The following is a 17,277-nucleotide window of genomic DNA, read 5'->3' on the forward strand; positions in this document are numbered from 1 at the left end:
AAGTTTGCGTCTTCTCTCTCCCTCGCCCAGGAATGTTAAGACGGCCACCGTCCTTGATCCACCTTAGCCCAACCCGACTCTCCCAGTTTCTTTCCCAGTGCTCCGTTAAGAAGCAAGCTTCGCTAGGCAGAATGGAGCCATGTACCCCGAGAGACACCACTCCGACCGAGGATCTTCCCCGAACCGCCGCAGCTCCCGGCGAGGCGGCAGAAATCTCTCGGGCTGGCGACAACACAAAGGTTCGCGTGGATGACACGGCGATCCCCACCGAAAAGAAGAAGACCAAAAAGCGCAAGTCGGCCGCCAAGAAGAGAGGAACCGGGTTCGAGGGTAAGTTCTGGACTGTTGATGCGCAGCATGGCGTCGGGTATCATGATGTGCTGCCAAAAGCTGACACGCGGAAGAGTATTACTGCGATCCTCCCATGACCCCCGCCGAGTACAACGAGGAGCGACAAGTCCTCTATCCTCCCCATCGTCCCTTTGTAGACCGCATCGAAGAATGCATCCAGCGGTTCCGCGCCCGTCGCCGCCTGGACTCTCACCGCAACGACTTGTTTTCCAAGTATCTTATGCTCGGAGGGATCGATGCCACCACGAGGCAGTTCCAGAGCGCCGACAACATCACCGATGATGTGCTGGAGGATGCCGAAAAGAGCGCCATCCGCGAGATGACGGCCGAAGATGTCATCCAGCGTGGCGTTGGGAGCAATTCCAACCCCCGCTTTTTCAACCCCAACGACGCGGAGCACTGGAGCGTTGATTTTACCGGCGTTGCGGCGGGTTTCCTGTGAGTGCATGGAATAATGCGCGCTGGAGGCAAGACGTGGACGAGGAAGCTGACGGCAGCGATAGCTCGGAGCACATTCCTTCTCTCATGGGTCGCAACGAGGCTGATATCCGCAAGGCTGCCGAGGTGGTCGCCAACTTTCTCCGATACGTCGACATTCACGATGTCTGCCCAGAGTATGCCGACGACATCAAGAGGGCCCAGAAGATTTGCGATCTCGCTGTAGAGGAGACCCCCATCCTCAACACGCTGTCGCGGCTGCTGCCCGGCCACTTCAACACTTCGTTGCGCATGTTATTTGTCAAGGACGACGCTGCCGATGACGCACTGTGCGTCCAGGAAAGCCCGGTGCGCGACGTCCAGGAGGCCAAGGCCAGCCATGCCGCAACGGTGTGCATTATGACGCCGGAGCAGGTTCAAAACACCACTGCGTCAGCCATCATCAGCACGTCCACCGTAACCAGCACCGAGGACCAGGCGTATGAAGTTCATGCCATCACCCTGCCGACCGAGACCCAACGCGCCATGTACCAGGCCATCAACCACCACCTTTCCATCAAGGGCAGCGCGCCTGGGATCCAGCCGTGCGGAACCGCCACCATGCGGCCTGTCATCATCCGAGACGGCTGGGATAACTCGGCCACGGCAACGGTCCCGCCTGAGGAGGACATCGATACCCAATTCATTCTCGAGGAGGATATCCTCAAGCTGCTGCGCATCGGGATGAAGCTGCGCTTGCGCGTCTGCACGCTCAGCACGGGCCTCAAGTTCATCAAGCACGTGCGCCAAGTGCTGCCGACCTTTTACGTCTTCTTGCCGCAGGAACTGATGCTCGATTTCAAGGCGCCTGTGGAGAACGATCGGCCGGCCAAAAGCATTCACGATGTGGGTAGCGACGGATGTGAGGAGCCTGATGACGAGTAGCTCGCGGTCAGAGGGTGAACGATGCCCTGGCTTTCATGGCAACGATAAGAGACCGAGACGTTGCGTGTCTTGGCGGACCAGATCGTGCGGGGAGATGGCGTAAACGGTGACCGGGCGGCTTAGATGGTGAAGACTGAATCCCGATTCACAATTTTCATGGCTGACGCGGCGCGGAGGTGAGCGGGAAACCCGCAAAGATAGAAAGCACATCGTATGTGACAAAGTGGACGTTGCCATTTGATATCATAATACGCCAAGACGAGTGTCCAGGCCTATCTGCAGAGTAAGCTACGGTTCCTCCACGTTTCTTGCTACCAACACGCCAACCCAGCCATCCAACACCAGGAATCCCACATGAAAATCCAACCAAAGAGCGAAGAACAAAGGGAAAGGAAAAGAAAACATTGCTCCCAGAGCAGATAGAGATCCCAAGTCCTCGTCCCGTACTCCCAGAAAACAAAAACCCTGCCCTCCATCATGCCCGGCAGTAAGAAGAAAAATGGTTTCCAGCTGCTCGCCAAGAACCGAGAGGGGGTGGGTTTCATTCGCTCCACGGGATCCTCGCGGCGACCAACCGGAGGCATCCAGCCAGCCACTCAGCTCGGCGCCTCGTCAGCTCGCATTTGACAGCCCCCATCGTTATCCCTCCTTGGGGCCATCTCAGTCGCGGCTCTGCACCTTGTGATCTCCCGCCACAACCTGGGCATAGCTTGGCGGCGCGCTGCCATCGCTCGGGCCGGCAGCGGACGTCGTGCCCTGCTCCTGCGGGGCGTGATGCTGCTGGCAGTGCCCGTCGCACGCGCTGCGCGACCCGGCCGGCGCCTGAGGGGCCGGGCCGGGGGCGCCGGCGGTGCCGTAGTTCATCGGCCCGTGCAGCCCGGGCTGCTGGTACTGCGGCGGGCCGCGAGGATGGCCGGGGACAAAGACGTAGACGCGGCCCTGGCCGTACTCGGCGTCGTGGATGGGCTGGTAGCTCGGGTCGAAGGCGGGGTCGGGGTACTTGGCGACGATGTACCAGGCGTGGAGGAGGCCGGGGATCTGGAGGAGGAGAGAGGGTTAGGATGGAGATGCCGAGAGTAGACGGGTAAAGGGGGGGAAGCCGGGTCAGGGCAAGGGTGTGGTAGCGTGCGGAGTGCGGGGTGGCGAGGCGTGGAGGTTTCGGGAAAGCAAACAACACGACGTACGTAGCCGAGGATCAAGAGGAGGATGTTGATAAAGGAGTCGACCGAGCAGATACCGCGCTTGACCCAGACTATGGCACGGCGATTCATTAGCTGCTATCACGGTGTCGCAGAGAAAGAGGAAGAAACGCAAGGTCGCAACGAGCTCATCGTGACTCGGGGGACGTACCCGGCAGCGGCGGGAAGAGCACGGCCAGCAGAGCGAGAAAGCAATCTGTTGAGCACATGATGACGGTGTCGTTTTCTGAGAACCAGGTCTGTGAGGACATGGACGGGTATTGTTGGTAGACTGCAAACGGTTGCTTGGATGTGAATTTAAAGCTTCAAACGACCCAGGTCATGGATCCCGTGATGGTGCCGAGTCGCGCTGCGCAGGCAGTTCCCGTCCTGTCAAGGAAGCGGACGGTGGGGTGATGATGTATAGCTGTGGGCCTGTTCGGCGGCTTGCGTAATGCTGCAGCAGGCTCGGGACGCTTGTCCGTTCTGGCTCTAGCGCCTGGAATGGGGCTGGGGACGGTGCGAAAAAGCGGAAATCACTGTAATATCGTGATCGGGAAGGCGGTCAGAGCCAGGAACCCGGCAGAATTTGCGACAGCTCCGTTACCAACTCGGCGCGCATCGCCATCGTCTTTCCAAGCGCTTTCTTGCATCCAACTCTTCGGCCTTGAACATCAACCCCTTGGAGACACTACGTGTACGCAACGTGCCCGGCCCACCGGCCACCATCCATCCACGCATCCGAACGTCCCAGCCGACCGTCGACATCATGGACGACCTGGAGTCTCTCGAGCTCTTGTCCCTGGTGTCCAAGGTGACGTCGGAGCTGCAGAACCATCTCGGCATCAACGAGAAAACGCTCGCCGAGTTCGTCATTGCCCAACGCCTAGAATGCGCCACCCTGGACGACTTCAAGGCCAAGCTGGCCGCGGTGGGCGCCGAATTCCCGCCCAGCTTGGTGGAGAGCGTCGACCGCCTTGTCAAGGCCATGCACCCCAAGTTCAAGAAGCAACGCAACAGCGACGAGAGCACCGGCGAAAAGACAAGGCCTGCGAAATCTGCCGAGGACCAGAGCAAGCTGTTCAAGGGCCTGGCGATTCCGGATAAGGAGGTGGAAGCCATCGACGATACCTTTGCGCTGCTCGAGAGCCTGGAGCCGAAGCGTGCCGACAAGGACCGGGAGCGCCCGAGGAAACGCAGCCTCACCCCGGATGACTACCGGGATCGGGAGGGTTCGAGGAGGAAACGGAAAGATAGATACCGGTCCAGGTCGAGGTCAAGATCGCGGTCGCCACGATCGAGGTCGCGCTCCCGCGGGCGAGGTCGGCGGAGAAACGGGCGTTATCACGACGACGACGTCGACGATGACCCCCGCAGACCCCCTGCGCAGGACCTGGACGATGCGCCCGTCTTGTACAAGATCTACGACGGCCATGTGACGGGCATCAAGGATTTCGGCGCCTTTGTCAACCTGCATGGAGTCAAGGGCAAGGTGGATGGGCTGGTCCACATCTCGGCCTTTGGACGCCGCGTTGAGCATCCGTCCGAGGTTGTCTCGCGGGGGCAAGATGTCAAGGTGAAGGTGGTCAAGCTCGAGGGCAACAGGATAGGCCTGTCGATGAAGGACGTGGACCAGGCGACCGGGGAGGATCTTGCGCCGCAACCGGCCTTCGGTTCGGGCGCCAACATGGAAGCCCTCGGCAGCCGGGGCCGGGGCCTAGGCGGCCCGGCTGCTGCCCCTGGGCCCGGCAACGTTTCCTCGGCGGCGCGGAACCAGAAGAAGCGCCTGACGTCTCCGGAAAGGTGGGAGATCCGTCAGATGATCGCGGCCGGCATCGTCAAGGCGTCCGACTACCCGGATCTCGAAGAGGACTACAACGCCACGCTGAGAGGAGAAGGGCAGATGGAGCTGGAGGAGGACATCGACATCGAGATCCGAGACGAGGAGCCGCCGTTCCTGGCGGGCCAGACGAAGCAGTCGCTCGAGCTGTCGCCCATCCGCGTGGTCAAGGCGCCGGATGGCTCGCTCAACCGGGCGGCCATGGCGGGCGCCAGCTTGGCAAGGGAGAGGAAGGAGATGCGGCAGCAGGAAGCGGAGGCGGCCCAGGACAAGGCAAAGGTGGACCTGTCGTCGCAATGGCAGGATCCGCTGGCCAACCCGGAGACGCGCCAGTTCGCGAGCGACCTGCGGAAGAAGGCCCAGGCAACGCAGTCGGCGCCGGACGCCGTGCCCGAGTGGAAGAGGGTCATCGCCAAGGAGCAGCAGTCCCTGGGGAGACGGACCAACATGTCCATCAAGGAGCAGCGCGAGTCCCTCCCGGTGTTTGCCTTCCGAGACCAGCTCATCCAGGCCGTCAAGGACAACCAGATTCTTATCGTCGTCGGCGAGACCGGCTCGGGCAAGACCACGCAGCTCACGCAGTACCTTGCCGAAGCCGGCTTCACCAACTACGGCATGATCGGGTGCACGCAACCACGTCGTGTCGCTGCTGTGTCGGTGGCGAAGCGCGTCGCGGAGGAAGTGGGCTGCCAGCTTGGCCACGAGGTTGGCTACACCATCCGCTTCGAGGATGTCACCAGCCCGGCCACCAAGATCAAGTACATGACGGACGGAATGTAAGCTGTCGGCGTTCCTTCTGGTGTTGAATGCAAGACGCTAAACGCTTCTTAGGCTGCAACGCGAAATCTTGATCGATCCCGATCTCAAGAGGTACTCGGTCATCATGCTGGACGAGGCGCACGAGCGCACCATCGCTACCGACGTGCTCTTTGCGCTGCTCAAGAAGACGGCAAAGAAGCGGCCGGATCTCAAGATCATCGTCACGTCCGCCACGCTCGACGCCGACAAGTTCAGCGAATATTTCAACCAATGCCCCATCTTTACCATCCCCGGACGCACGTTCCCCGTCGAGATTCTCTACTCTCGTGAACCGTACGTCCTTGGATGCTTTTCCCTCCCCCTTGTCTGCGCGAGGCATGCTGACCGTCGTAGGGAATCGGATTACCTGGATGCTGCCTTGACGACCGTCATGCAGATCCACCTGAGCGAGCCCATGGGCGACATCCTCGTGTTCCTGACGGGCCAGGAGGAAATCGATACGGCATGCGAGATATTGTACGAGCGGATGAAGGCGCTGGGGCCCGGGGTCCCAGAGCTCATCATCCTCCCCGTCTACTCGGCCCTGCCCAGCGAGATGCAGAGCAGGATTTTCGAGCCGGCGCCGCCCGGCAGCCGCAAGGTGGTGGTGGCGACCAACATCGCCGAGACGTCCATCACCATTGACTATATCTACTACGTCGTGGACCCCGGCTTCGTCAAGCAGAACGCGTACGATCCCAAGCTCGGCATGGACTCGCTCGTCATCACGCCCATCTCTCAAGCGCAGGCGAACCAGCGAGCAGGCCGTGCCGGCCGCACGGGGCCGGGCAAATGCTTCCGTTTGTACACCGAGGCCGCCTTCCAGTCCGAGATGCTCCCGACGACGATCCCCGAGATTCAGCGGCAGAACCTGTCGACGACGATCCTGATGCTGAAAGCCATGGGCATCAACGACCTTTTGCGCTTCGACTTTATGGATGTAAGCACGAGCCCGGAGCTGCCGATGCGGACTTGAGACTGACTGCTCCCAGCCGCCACCCGTCAACACCATGCTTACGGCCCTCGAAGAGCTCTACGCTCTCGGCGCGCTCGATGACGAGGGCTTGCTGACGCGCCAGGGCAGAAAGATGGCCGACTTCCCCATGGAGCCGACGCTCTCCAAGGTGCTGATCGCCTCGGTCGAGAAGGGCTGCTCGGACGAAATGGTGACGATCGTTTCGATGCTCAACCTGCAGCAAATCTTTTACCGGCCCAAGGAAAAGCAATCCCAGGCGGACCAGAAGAAGGCCAAGTTCCACGACCCGTCGGGCGACCACCTCACGCTGCTCAACGTGTACAACTCTTGGAAGAACAACGGGTACGCCAACGCGTGGTGCTTTGAAAACTTTATCCAGGCGCGGTCGATGCGGCGAGCCAAGGACGTGCGCGACCAGATTGTCAAGATCATGGAGCGCCACCGGCATCCCATCATCAGCTGCGGGCGCGACACGGACAAGATCCGGCAGGCGCTCTGCGCGGGCTTCTTCCGCAACACGGCGCGCAAGGACCCGCCGGAGGGATACAAGACGCTGACGGAGGGCACGTCGGTGTATCTGCATCCGAGCTCGGCGCTGTTTGGAAAGCAGGCCGAGTGGGTCATCTACCACACGTTGGTGCTCACGACGCGCGAGTACATGCACTTCACGACCACCATCGAGCCCAAGTGGCTGGTCGACGCGGCGCCGACCTTCTTCAAGATTGCCCCGTCGGACAGGCTGAGCAAGAGGAAGCAGGCCGAGAGGATCCAGCCCTTGTACAACAAGTATGCGGGCGAGAACGATTGGCGGTTGAGCGCGCAGAGAAGGGCGCCCAGGGCGGTGGGCGGTGGCGGCACGTGGGGATGAGCGCGTTGGAGGTTCCCGAGGCTTCGAGGCTGGTGCTTTTGGTTGTGCAAGGCCAGCTTCCTCGTCAGCAAAATCGCATGATGATACCCCTTTTTCCATCATGCGAGGTGCTTCTCTGCGTACCCTGGAAGTGAATGAATTGCCAAAGTGTGTTTCTGTGTTCTTTTCGCACAAAGCGACCCTGCTGATCTCATGTCTTTTCTGATGAAGGTTCCTCAAGGATTCCACTCGTTGGGCTGTTTCTCGCTGTCGAAGCCCGCATGTGCCGCGGCTGCTGCAGCGGTGCCGTGCCGCCACCTCGGGAATGCTTGACACCGAAGGGCGGGAACCCACGGGCAACCATCGTCAGGTACCGGGTAGGCAATTCGCCCAAGACGGGACCAACAACGACCTACTGCGTACAAACACGGGATCCTTCTGGCAGGATATGCTCCCTAGGTCCCGTCCTTTTTCCATTTTTCCAAACCCGGGCCACCAACCGAGCCTGATCTGAAGTGCCTACTTACTTATCACCTTGGGTACCTTACCGACCGGACCTTGGGGGAAAACGGAGACGTACGACCGGCATTTCGTTCCGCTGTCACACAAACTCGCCCGTCGGATTTTGCTCCGCCCACCATGGCTGCTGTACCCGTGACCCGTGGCCCAGCTCGACGTCCCCATCATCACGACCCCCCCCCCCACCCACCCTCACCCCCCCACAAAACCGTCATCTTTCTCCACGGCCGCGGCAACACCATGGAATCCTTCGCTCGCGCTCTGTAGGCTAGCTCGTCCACCCCACCACCCAACTTGCTTGAGCCAGGCGCTGAGCAACCGACCTACCTACCTACCTACGCAGTACCTACCTACGTATTGCAACCCGCATCAGCCACAACGGGTACCACCCGCCAGGCCCCACCCTCTTCACCGCCTTCCCGACCCTCCGCTTCGTCTTGCCGCAGGCCGTGCGGCTGGCGAGGGAGGCGAGGCTGGCCGCCGTGCTGGGGTTCCGCGCGCGGTGCCCGTTCGCGGGGCACCGCGGGAAGGCAAGGGCTAGGGAGGGTGAGGGAGGTGCTCGGGCTGGAGGGGACGCCGAAGGGGAGGGGACAGCGGGGTGCTGGCCAGGACGCCGGTGCTGCTGCAGCATTGCGCCGATGATCCGCCGGTGGGCGTGGAGATGGGGCGGGAGCCTGAGGGACCTGCTCAGGGGGGTTGGGGGTGGCCGCGGAGTGGTGCGAGCATGAGCAGGGCGGGCACTGGTTCAAGGAGCCGGAGGGGATGGAGGACGCGGAGGTGACGGTGGTGGACGGCGTTGTCAGAATAAAAGAGGGGGTGTGCTAGGTCCCTTGGGGAGGCTAGGGTTGGGAGTTGCGAGGCTGACAGGGGCGGACTGGCGATGAGCCATCTCAGAAGGCGAGGCGGATGGGGTGTTTGTTGTCTAGGCCCCCTTGGGCTGTGCAGCCTGTGGCTTCATACGCAGCATGCAGGCTTGGGTGTCTCCATCCCAACGGCTCGCGCTGCTTTCTTGTTTCCTTGACCTATCGAGGCCGTTCACCGTCAGGCCGAGAAAGTTGGATGTGATTCGCCTTCCATTGACCCTGGACCCAATGCTCCGATGGCGCCGAGATGCAGGTCAACAAGCAGAGATGCCCGAGGCAAGGCACCCGAGTTATTGTCCGGACACCGGCATGGTGGAGGAGCCCCTGGGGACGATAATACCGTCTTCACCACATGGCGAACCGGCCCCGTTGTTGAAGCATGTGACATGGCCAAATCAGCTTGTGGGACGCATAGGCCAGCCCCGGAATCACGCGAAGCGGCGGCGTTGCGGTGAACTCACGCACGCCATGACGGTGCCGTCCTTGTCAGGGTGTTCCCAGCTTCACCAGGTCTCGAGGTTTCGCACAGTCTACATCGATCGGCAGCCGCAAGCATGGAAGCTGGAAAACCGGTTCATCAAGCCCCGGATTGCGTTCATGCTTTTTTTCCCGAGCTCTGGGTTTGTTGAACCTACCTCCCTTGTGATTTCGAGCCAGGGGGCCCCGAAACGGGCATCAATTTCTCCCATGCTTCTGTTGCATTGTGAGGTTTCACGCAGAACGGGCCGGACACGGGAAACAAGGGGCGGGAAAAAACAAAAAAAGGGCGTGCCAGGACAGCCGCGCAAGCATCGGCGCAACGGCTCTTTTTTCCGCCTCGAAGTCACCTCTCATCCAATTCATCCCAAATAGGCAGAGCGGCCATGGGTTTGTGTTGCGTCTGAAGTAGATCAACACATCCAGCCAGAAATTTCGTCAGCGTTTGGCGGCTAGAAGCGAGCGCAAAGCATAGGCATGCTTGCGCCCTGACGGGCTCGGCAATGGCATGAGAAAATGCACCCGGCGGCACGAGCACAGAAGCCATCTTTCGGTGAGAACGTGCGCTGGGCTGGGCCGGGCCGTTCCAAGATGACGTACGTACGCCGATAGGGGCGGTCAAGCAACGTGCGTTGTCGGGTTACGGCTGGGCGGCTGAGGTAGGCAGGCGGTTGCAGCACCGCCTTTGTCGTGCCCCCGAGACGCGCGCCGAAGCTCATGCCTGTTTTCGTGATGCCGACGACGACCCTAGCCACAGACGGATTGGCGGCAGCGTTCGGCCATGTTCTGGCTCCCGACTCCTCTGACTCCTTTCCAGGACGCGCGCCTGCCGGTCGCTCGGCGCAACCCCCGGGAGGCTCGTATCCGGCCCCGGAGCGCTGTGGGATCGAGCACCGCCCGCCAACCTTAGCCTCCCGGCTGTCCAGATACCGGCGGAAGCGGTGAACCTGGGGGAGCCCAAGGTGACTCGGGCCGGGCTCGGCTAACGGCTCGTGGTGCCATGCTCTCCATTTGCTCTCTTATCTCTGGGGCCTCCGAGTCGTGGTCGACTCGCAGAGGGCGTGCAGGCGCGTCATTGTGAAATTGGCAGCGCCGTGGCGGACGGCATCTGCGGCCACCTGGCGCTGCGTCGTGCCAGCCGTGCCAACCGTGCCCACCCCGGCATCCGTTACGCAACGGTAACGGCGCGGATCCAATCAGGGACGCATCGAACGACCCAGCCGATCTGGGGTCCGTGGCGATCCGACGGTGGAGCCTGTCGGGGTGGGCTTGGTAGCCTCGGGGGGGCCGGCGGACCGGGACAGCCATACCGAAAAGGAAATCCAGTGACTAACACAAACCTTGCATGGAACGTTTCGAAAAGCCCTCAACATCGCCATTGGGCTGTTGCCGTTGCTGTTCGGCCCGGGACCGACTGGTTTCCATGGCATTTTGCATTTGAGGGGCGAGGCGAGATGAATTGGGATGCAAGGGAGAGCGCAGCGGCCGTCCAGTCGGGCGGGAAAAAAAGGGAAAAAAGGGAAAAGGAAGAGCCAGGCACCGGGCAGGGATGAAGACGGAAGAAACAGGGAAGCAGGGAAGCCACACAAGGAGAGCAGGGAAGTTGCAGGCCAGAACAAGCCCCTCCATCGCGCTGGCCCCCCCCCCCCCCCCAGCTCAGCCCGGCTCAAGGCCGCCGGAACCTGGGAAAGGGCTCCACGGATCCGCCACTCGGTCCACGCGGGGCCCCTTCTGCCTTCTCACACGGCTCATAAAAATCTCATCGGGGACCCAAACTCCATAAGGACCCCCAGGTCCCATGACAGCTGCTGTCCTCCGTGGTCTCCATCCGACAAAGCCCTATCTCCAACCTTGAGCCATTGCGTCAAGTCCCTCAGGGCTCCATCCATCCATCCCTCTCTCTCTCCCTTCTTCTTCCCTACCTGCCCGCCTGCTCGCCTGCCTGCCTGCCCCCTTCCTGTCTGCCATTGATTGCTCTCCCCTGACCTTGTGTCCATTGGGAGATTCTCTGAGCGACCAGCTCCTCCTGCTTGTTTCGTTTCGCTTGTTCTTGTTCGATATCCAGACACATTCGCAACCATGACGACATCAGAAGCCTCCAGGCCAGATATCGTAAGCCGTTCCGACTCCACTCTCGCTTGGCCGCTCGTCGCACAAAAAAAGAAAGAGCATGGGTTGCTGACATGGCTTGCTTTGACAGATGGAGAGGTACACGACCCTCGACCAGCGGGGGATCGTCATCGCCGAGTACGTCTGGGTCGACTCCGAGGGCAACACGCGCTCCAAGACTCGTGTGAGTATCTCCAAACGCAAGGGGGGGATGCCGGGCTTTCCGCGAATCGCCTACCTAACACAACCCGCAGACTCTCGACCCTCGCACCGACGGCAAGAAGTGGGACGTCGACACCCTTCCCATCTGGAACTTTGACGGCAGCTCGACCGGCCAGGCCCCTGGCGGCAACTCCGACGTCTACCTCCGGCCTTGCGCCGTCTACCCGGATCCTTTCAGGAGAGCCGATAACATCATGTGCGTCTTGCCCCTCCCTCCCCCTTGGGTGTCCCCGCGAATCCGCGTGCTAACGGCCGCGCAGCGTCCTGTGCGAGTGCTGGAACCACGACGGCACCCCCAACAAGTACAACTACCGCCATGAGTGCGCCAAGCTCATGCAGGCCCACGCCGAGCATGAGCCGTGGTTCGGCCTCGAGCAGGAGTATACCCTCCTGGACATGAGCGACAGGCCGTACGGCTGGCCCCAGAACGTGAGTGTGCCCTCCCCTCCGGTCGTGCCGCTTCTTTTGCGTCTCGAACCAAGCTGACGTGTTCTCTCTCCTCCCCGCCAGGGCTTCCCGGCTCCCCAAGGTCCCTACTACTGCGGCGTCGGCGCGGGCCGCGTCGTGCAGCGCGATATCGTCGAGGCCCACCTCCGTGCCTGCATCTACGCCGGCGTCAAGATCTCGGGTACCAACGCCGAGGTCAGCAAGTCGCAATGGGAGTTCCAGGTTGGCCCGTGCGTGGGCATCAGCATGGGCGACGATCTCTGGGTTGCGCGCTACATCTTGACCCGCGTCGCCGAGGACTTTGGCGTCAAGGTCTCGCTCCACCCCAAGCTGATCCCTGGCGACTGGAACGGCGCCGGCCTGCACAGCAACTTCTCGACCAAGGAGATGCGCGAGGAGGGCGGCATGAAGGCCATCGAGGCCGCCATCAAGAAGCTCGAGGCCCGCCACATGGAGCACATTGCCGTCTACGGCGAGGACAACGAGAAGCGCCTCACGGGTCGCCACGAGACGGGCGCCATCGATACCTTCACCTAGTACGTGATTCTTCTTCCAGGGGCTCCGTCCCGCCGAGAGGGGGAGGTGACAAGATCGTTACGTTGCTAACCGTTTTGCTCTAGTGGTGTTGCCAACCGTGGCGCCTCGATCCGCATTCCCAGGGAAGTCGCTGCCAAGGGCTGCGGCTACTTTGAGGACCGCCGGCCTGCCAGCAATGCCGATCCCTACCGTGTCACCGGTATCCTCATGGAGACCATCTACGGGGCCGTCTAGGAGCCGACGCGCTCGGACCACGAGGCAGAAGGGGCTTGAATCACTCGTTTTTTGTGCATACATTCACATTCGTTAGATCTTATCCCTCAAGGGAAAAGATGTTGAGATGGCGGAACTACTACCCCCTCGGGGTGGGGAGTAGAGCAAACACGACACACGCATGGCTTTGGACGGAGAACATACCCTATACACACATACACCACATATACACATGGCGGGGAGGGTTCTGGAAGAAAGCATGGTTTATAGATGAGCTGTAGGAGAGGTTGGACCATTGGCTAGGGTACAGGTCGTAATGATTCACACCATGGATAGATGGAATGGAGCATATAGGCGGCAGGCACCTCTCTTTGTCGAGTTTCCCACCCCCAGACCCTTTTTCTATCGGCTTTTTGGTTCATCCTGGGTGAACATGTGTCATCATGTCGGCGCACGCGTGTAAGTGGTAATGATCCAGGGAAATGACATAGACGCCGCCTCTCCCCCTTGAGTTTGATACCTGTGGGTGTGGGGCAACTCAAGTTCGACAGAATGCATTTCGAGGCGGCTTGGTTCTTTGGGTGTCTTGGACTTTGTGTATGTAACGACTCATATTGGCTCTGCATGTTTTCCCCCCTGAACCAGAACTGGGAATAAACACCACTTGCCTGGCGTACACGTAATATGCGACACCCATAGAACTAAGTACCAGAGGATCCCTTCCATGGAATACATGGTTCCTCATTGAACCTTAACATCAAACGCCCTTGGCATCCATACATGATTTTAGGGACTTCCAGGTGGCCAGGCGCCGAATCACGATTCAGTTCTTGGATCAGGGAATTTTGGAGATGCTCAACCTAGGTTTCCAGACTTCGGCGCCATTTCGGTCTGCTGAGGTTGCAGCCAAGCCCAACGACGGACGAAGACATCTATTCCCCGTCGGCATCAACGCCTCAAACACACGGTCCATGCTTATCTGGATGGTGGCTAACACGGTCCCTGCTTATCTGGATGGTGGCTTATACTGTGTAGTGTTGACAAGAAGTTGACTGCGCCTCCCCCCCCCCCCCCCAGGAGAAGCCCAACAAGGCTGACCGGAATAAAGTTCCATTTGGCCCCCAATCTATAATTCTCTCCGTAATAATCGGTTCGAATCATGCGGATTCATGTCACATGGTATCACTCCAAGCGTGTGCGGGCCTAAAATCTTACGCCACGGGCAGAATGCTCTCTAGGCTACAACACGGATTCGATCGAGAAAACCTAGGTTGTTGTCCAGGACGTATACCGATGGCGCTTGGCAATAGCAGATATAAAGGGCCTCGAATTCCTGCCTGTACCCAATCATGTCGATAGCGTCGGCGTCTTTGATGTTCTACGCTAGTGTCTTTACCTCTTCACCATCAACCAAGCCTCTGGAGTCTGTCTCCTGACCACCACCACCACTACTACCATGCGCCCGTTCGCCCAGGGGCTGCCGTCCGTCGTGGCGCTCGCTCTGTGGGCGGCCACTACGACCTCCTCTCCCACCCCCAGCGCCGGCGTCGACTGTCGCTCGACACCCTGCACCCGCCTCACCTGGGGCTCATGCGAGGGCCGAGGGTTCAATACGTGGAACAATACGGACCTGGTGTGCAGCTCGCTCGAGGTGCCGCTCGACTACACGTCCACGTCTTCCAACAAGACCTTGACCCTGGAGCTGGCGCGCATGCCCGCCAGAACGCAGCCCGCGCGTGGAAGCATTCAGCTCAACTTTGGCGGGCCGGGCGCGCCGTCGCGCGAGAACCTCGCCCTGCTAGGCGACTTGCTGCTCGACGTATCGGGAGGGGAGTTTGACCTGGTGGTGTTTGATCCTCGGTAAGTCGAGACGAGGCATGCCGGAAGGCCCTGACACGGCGCGACAAGACAAGACCGGGAACTAATCATGGCCCCCCTCCTTCTCTCTTTTCTCTCTCTCTCCCTCCACAGCGGGACAGGCAACACCCTTCCCTTCAACTGCTACGGGGACGCGCGCGACGATCCGGAACGCTACATCAAGGCGATGCTTCTGCGCGAAACCGGCAACGCGTCGGACGCCTCTGCCGGGCGCCTCTGGGCGGCGGGCCGCGTCAGCGCCGACGACTGCAAGAAGCATATGGGCGAGACCGGCGAGTTTGTTGGCACGTCGTTTGTCGCGCGGGATATCGTGAAAGTAGCCGAGGCGCTGGGCGGGAAGGATGCGGGAAGGGTGAGGTTTTGGGGTGAGTACTTTGGAGGCTATTCCTGGCGCCTTGAACTTCCTGCTTGTTACGAGAATGCTACTTCATCTTTGTCCATGTTGGGCTAACCCAAGTGTCTTTTAAGCCGCCAGGCTTCTCGTACGGCTCGGTGCTGGGAACGGTTCTGGCGGCCATGTTTCCGGATCGGATCGAGAGCATGGTTCTCGACGGCTTGGTCAACACGCACGAGTATTTCAATGGCTGGTGAGTTGCTATATCGGCTCTTGCTCCCTTTTTTCCCCCTTGACCAAGATATACCCAGAGAAACAGAGAAAGAGAAAAACAAAGAGATAGAGAGAGCCGCGCTCGATACACTTGCTCACCCATCCACGTCAGGGACACCTCATTGTTCGACGATACCGATGCCGTCCTGGCCGGCGTGTTCGAGTCTTGCTTCTACAGAGCCAACCACGCCGAGGAGCCTTACCCCTGCCCCTTCGCAACCGAGTACCCTTCGCCCGCGGCGGCTCAAGAAGCCTTCCTGGCCTTCCTCGACAACGATCTGCGTTACAACCCCATCGCGGCCGGGCCGTACTTGATCGAGTACAGCGCCGTCAAATGGGATGTATTCAGCTCCCTCTACGTGCCGCCCGCGTGGCGGTTTCTTCTGGAGGACATGCACGCGCTTATGAAGCGTAACGTAACGGCGCTGCTCGAGGGCGAAGAGGACTACGACTGGTCCGCCGCTCGGGCGCTCGGCGACTACAAGCGCCGGGCGGAAGAGGGCACGTACGTCGACGACCGGACGACGGGGATTCGGTGCGCCGACAAGCTGGCCGGGCTGAGGCTGGCGAGCCTGGAGGAGGCGGCGCCCGCCCTCGCGAGGGTGCATGCGAAGAGCCGGTTCGCGGGGGAGCTGCTGCTGCCCTTCATCAACCGGTGTGCGCATTGGGGGATGCCCGCCAAGGAGCACGTCAATCCGCTCCAGGTCGGCGGGCCGCCGCTCAAGACGAGGAACAGGATCCTGCTGATCGGGAACTCGTACGACCCCGTGACGCCCATCTCGAGCGCCTTCAACGTGAGCCTGGGGCTCAAGGGGAGCGTGGTGCTCCGGCACAACGGATACGGGGTACGTTGCTTCTTTTCGCGGACCCGGGGCAAGGAAGCTAACCATCATGGAACCGCAGCACCTGTCGATGATCGAGCCCTCGTTGTGCACGGCCAAGGCCGTTCTCGAGTATTTCAACAACGGAACTCTGCCCGAGCCAGGGACGGTTTGCGAGCCGGAGAATCCCATTCTTCCCGGCCCTCGGTGGGAGGGCCCAGGCGTGGTCCGGCGGTCGGCCCGCCACGGAGACGAGGATGCTTCGTTGCTCCAGGCGTGGCAGAAGGCGGGAGAGATTCTCATGGGTCGCCTTGGTCGTGGGCTCTTGGGGTGACGATTTGTCATGAAACACACGTTCCTGAACAATCGCCCCTCCTGCTCCTTGTAGCTCTCTCGAATTCACCACCTTGGAGTTGCACTAGGTTCTCCCTCGTGACCGATGCGAATGGACTTGGCCATGCTATTCTTGCTGATTGGCAGAGAGGAGTTCCCTGCTGGACGGGCTGTGCTATAGTGCTTTCCCCTGGCTTTTCAAGACCGGTGGATTCATCACGATGCTCCAAGTTTCACTCGGCATCGCAAGGCCAAGCTCCCAGGTGATTTGACTCAACTCTAATTTCAAACGATTCCCAAGTCCCTTCTCGCAAGGACTCCCAAAGCCGTCGAACCTCCTTCCAAGAAAACACGGCGTAAGGTTTGTGTAACCTTGGGGATGTGTTCGTTTTGTTTCTTTTTTGTTTCTCTCCCTACTATAAGGGGTTGGTACATTTATGCGCTAAATTCGTTAGCTCAAAGGGTCATGCTGTTTCTTGTTTCCGTTGATGATTTTCTTGGCGTCCTGTTAGACGCGTTGACGGCGTGCCTCATGGGGCTCCGAAACGCCCGCCCAACGTTATAAAGCCTCAGCCTCAGCCTCAGCCTCATGTTTCAGAATCATAGGGACCCCCCTACTAACCCCCACCGCCCCAGCAGGGCGGATCCTCCCGCGCATCCTGCTCTGAAATGCCGATCCCACTCGCAAACAAATCTCGTTTGGGTAATTTTTGAGTTTAGACTTCCACAGACGGCGCAGTGTCGAGCTTGCGACGGCCGAGGAGGGTCTGTGTTGGTGGCTGGCTCCCGGATCACACGATGCAACAGCGAACGCCAGCACCACCGGGCGCGGGAGAACGGCGGGATCGTCGGATAGTGTTGAAACGGGTAAAAATAGATTGGGTAACTAATAGAGAAAC

General features: G+C 60.2%; 5 protein-coding genes across 5 annotated transcripts; 4 read left to right on the plus strand and 1 right to left on the minus strand.

Moving 5' to 3' along the window:
* Positions 1-131: 131 nt before the first annotated feature.
* VTJ83DRAFT_4443 (uncharacterized protein) lies at positions 132-1,713 on the plus strand (the record flags this gene model as incomplete). Its single annotated transcript, XM_071010933.1, has 3 exons — positions 132-330; positions 405-789; positions 855-1,713. 3 exons carry the CDS (start codon positions 132-134, stop codon positions 1,711-1,713), a joined length of 1,443 nt encoding a protein of 480 aa, XP_070865893.1.
* Positions 1,714-2,373: 660 nt separating this feature from the next.
* On the minus strand, positions 2,374-3,121 carry VTJ83DRAFT_4444 (uncharacterized protein; the record flags this gene model as incomplete). Its single annotated transcript, XM_071010934.1, has 3 exons — positions 2,374-2,751; positions 2,898-2,965; positions 3,064-3,121. 3 exons carry the CDS (start codon positions 3,119-3,121, stop codon positions 2,374-2,376), a joined length of 504 nt encoding a protein of 167 aa, XP_070865894.1.
* A 539-nt stretch (positions 3,122-3,660) lies between these two features.
* Positions 3,661-7,373, plus strand: VTJ83DRAFT_4445 (uncharacterized protein; the record flags this gene model as incomplete). Its single annotated transcript, XM_071010935.1, has 4 exons — positions 3,661-5,507; positions 5,563-5,823; positions 5,884-6,469; positions 6,522-7,373. The coding sequence occupies 4 exons, from the start codon at positions 3,661-3,663 to the stop codon at positions 7,371-7,373; spliced, it is 3,546 nt and encodes a 1,181-aa protein (XP_070865895.1).
* A 3,917-nt stretch (positions 7,374-11,290) lies between these two features.
* On the plus strand, positions 11,291-12,760 carry VTJ83DRAFT_4446 (uncharacterized protein; the record flags this gene model as incomplete). The annotated part of the gene is made up of 6 exons (XM_071010936.1): positions 11,291-11,323; positions 11,412-11,504; positions 11,575-11,738; positions 11,803-11,971; positions 12,053-12,525; positions 12,610-12,760. 6 exons carry the CDS (start codon positions 11,291-11,293, stop codon positions 12,758-12,760), a joined length of 1,083 nt encoding a protein of 360 aa, XP_070865896.1.
* Positions 12,761-14,195: 1,435 nt separating this feature from the next.
* Positions 14,196-16,379, plus strand: VTJ83DRAFT_4447 (uncharacterized protein; the record flags this gene model as incomplete). The annotated part of the gene is made up of 5 exons (XM_071010937.1): positions 14,196-14,599; positions 14,711-14,982; positions 15,093-15,204; positions 15,337-16,069; positions 16,128-16,379. 5 exons carry the CDS (start codon positions 14,196-14,198, stop codon positions 16,377-16,379), a joined length of 1,773 nt encoding a protein of 590 aa, XP_070865897.1.
* Between the last annotated feature and the right edge of the window lie 898 nt (positions 16,380-17,277).

This window comes from Remersonia thermophila, chromosome 4, assembly GCF_042764415.1.
Source record: "Remersonia thermophila strain ATCC 22073 chromosome 4, whole genome shotgun sequence".
Taxonomy (NCBI): domain Eukaryota; kingdom Fungi; phylum Ascomycota; class Sordariomycetes; order Sordariales; family Chaetomiaceae; genus Remersonia; species Remersonia thermophila.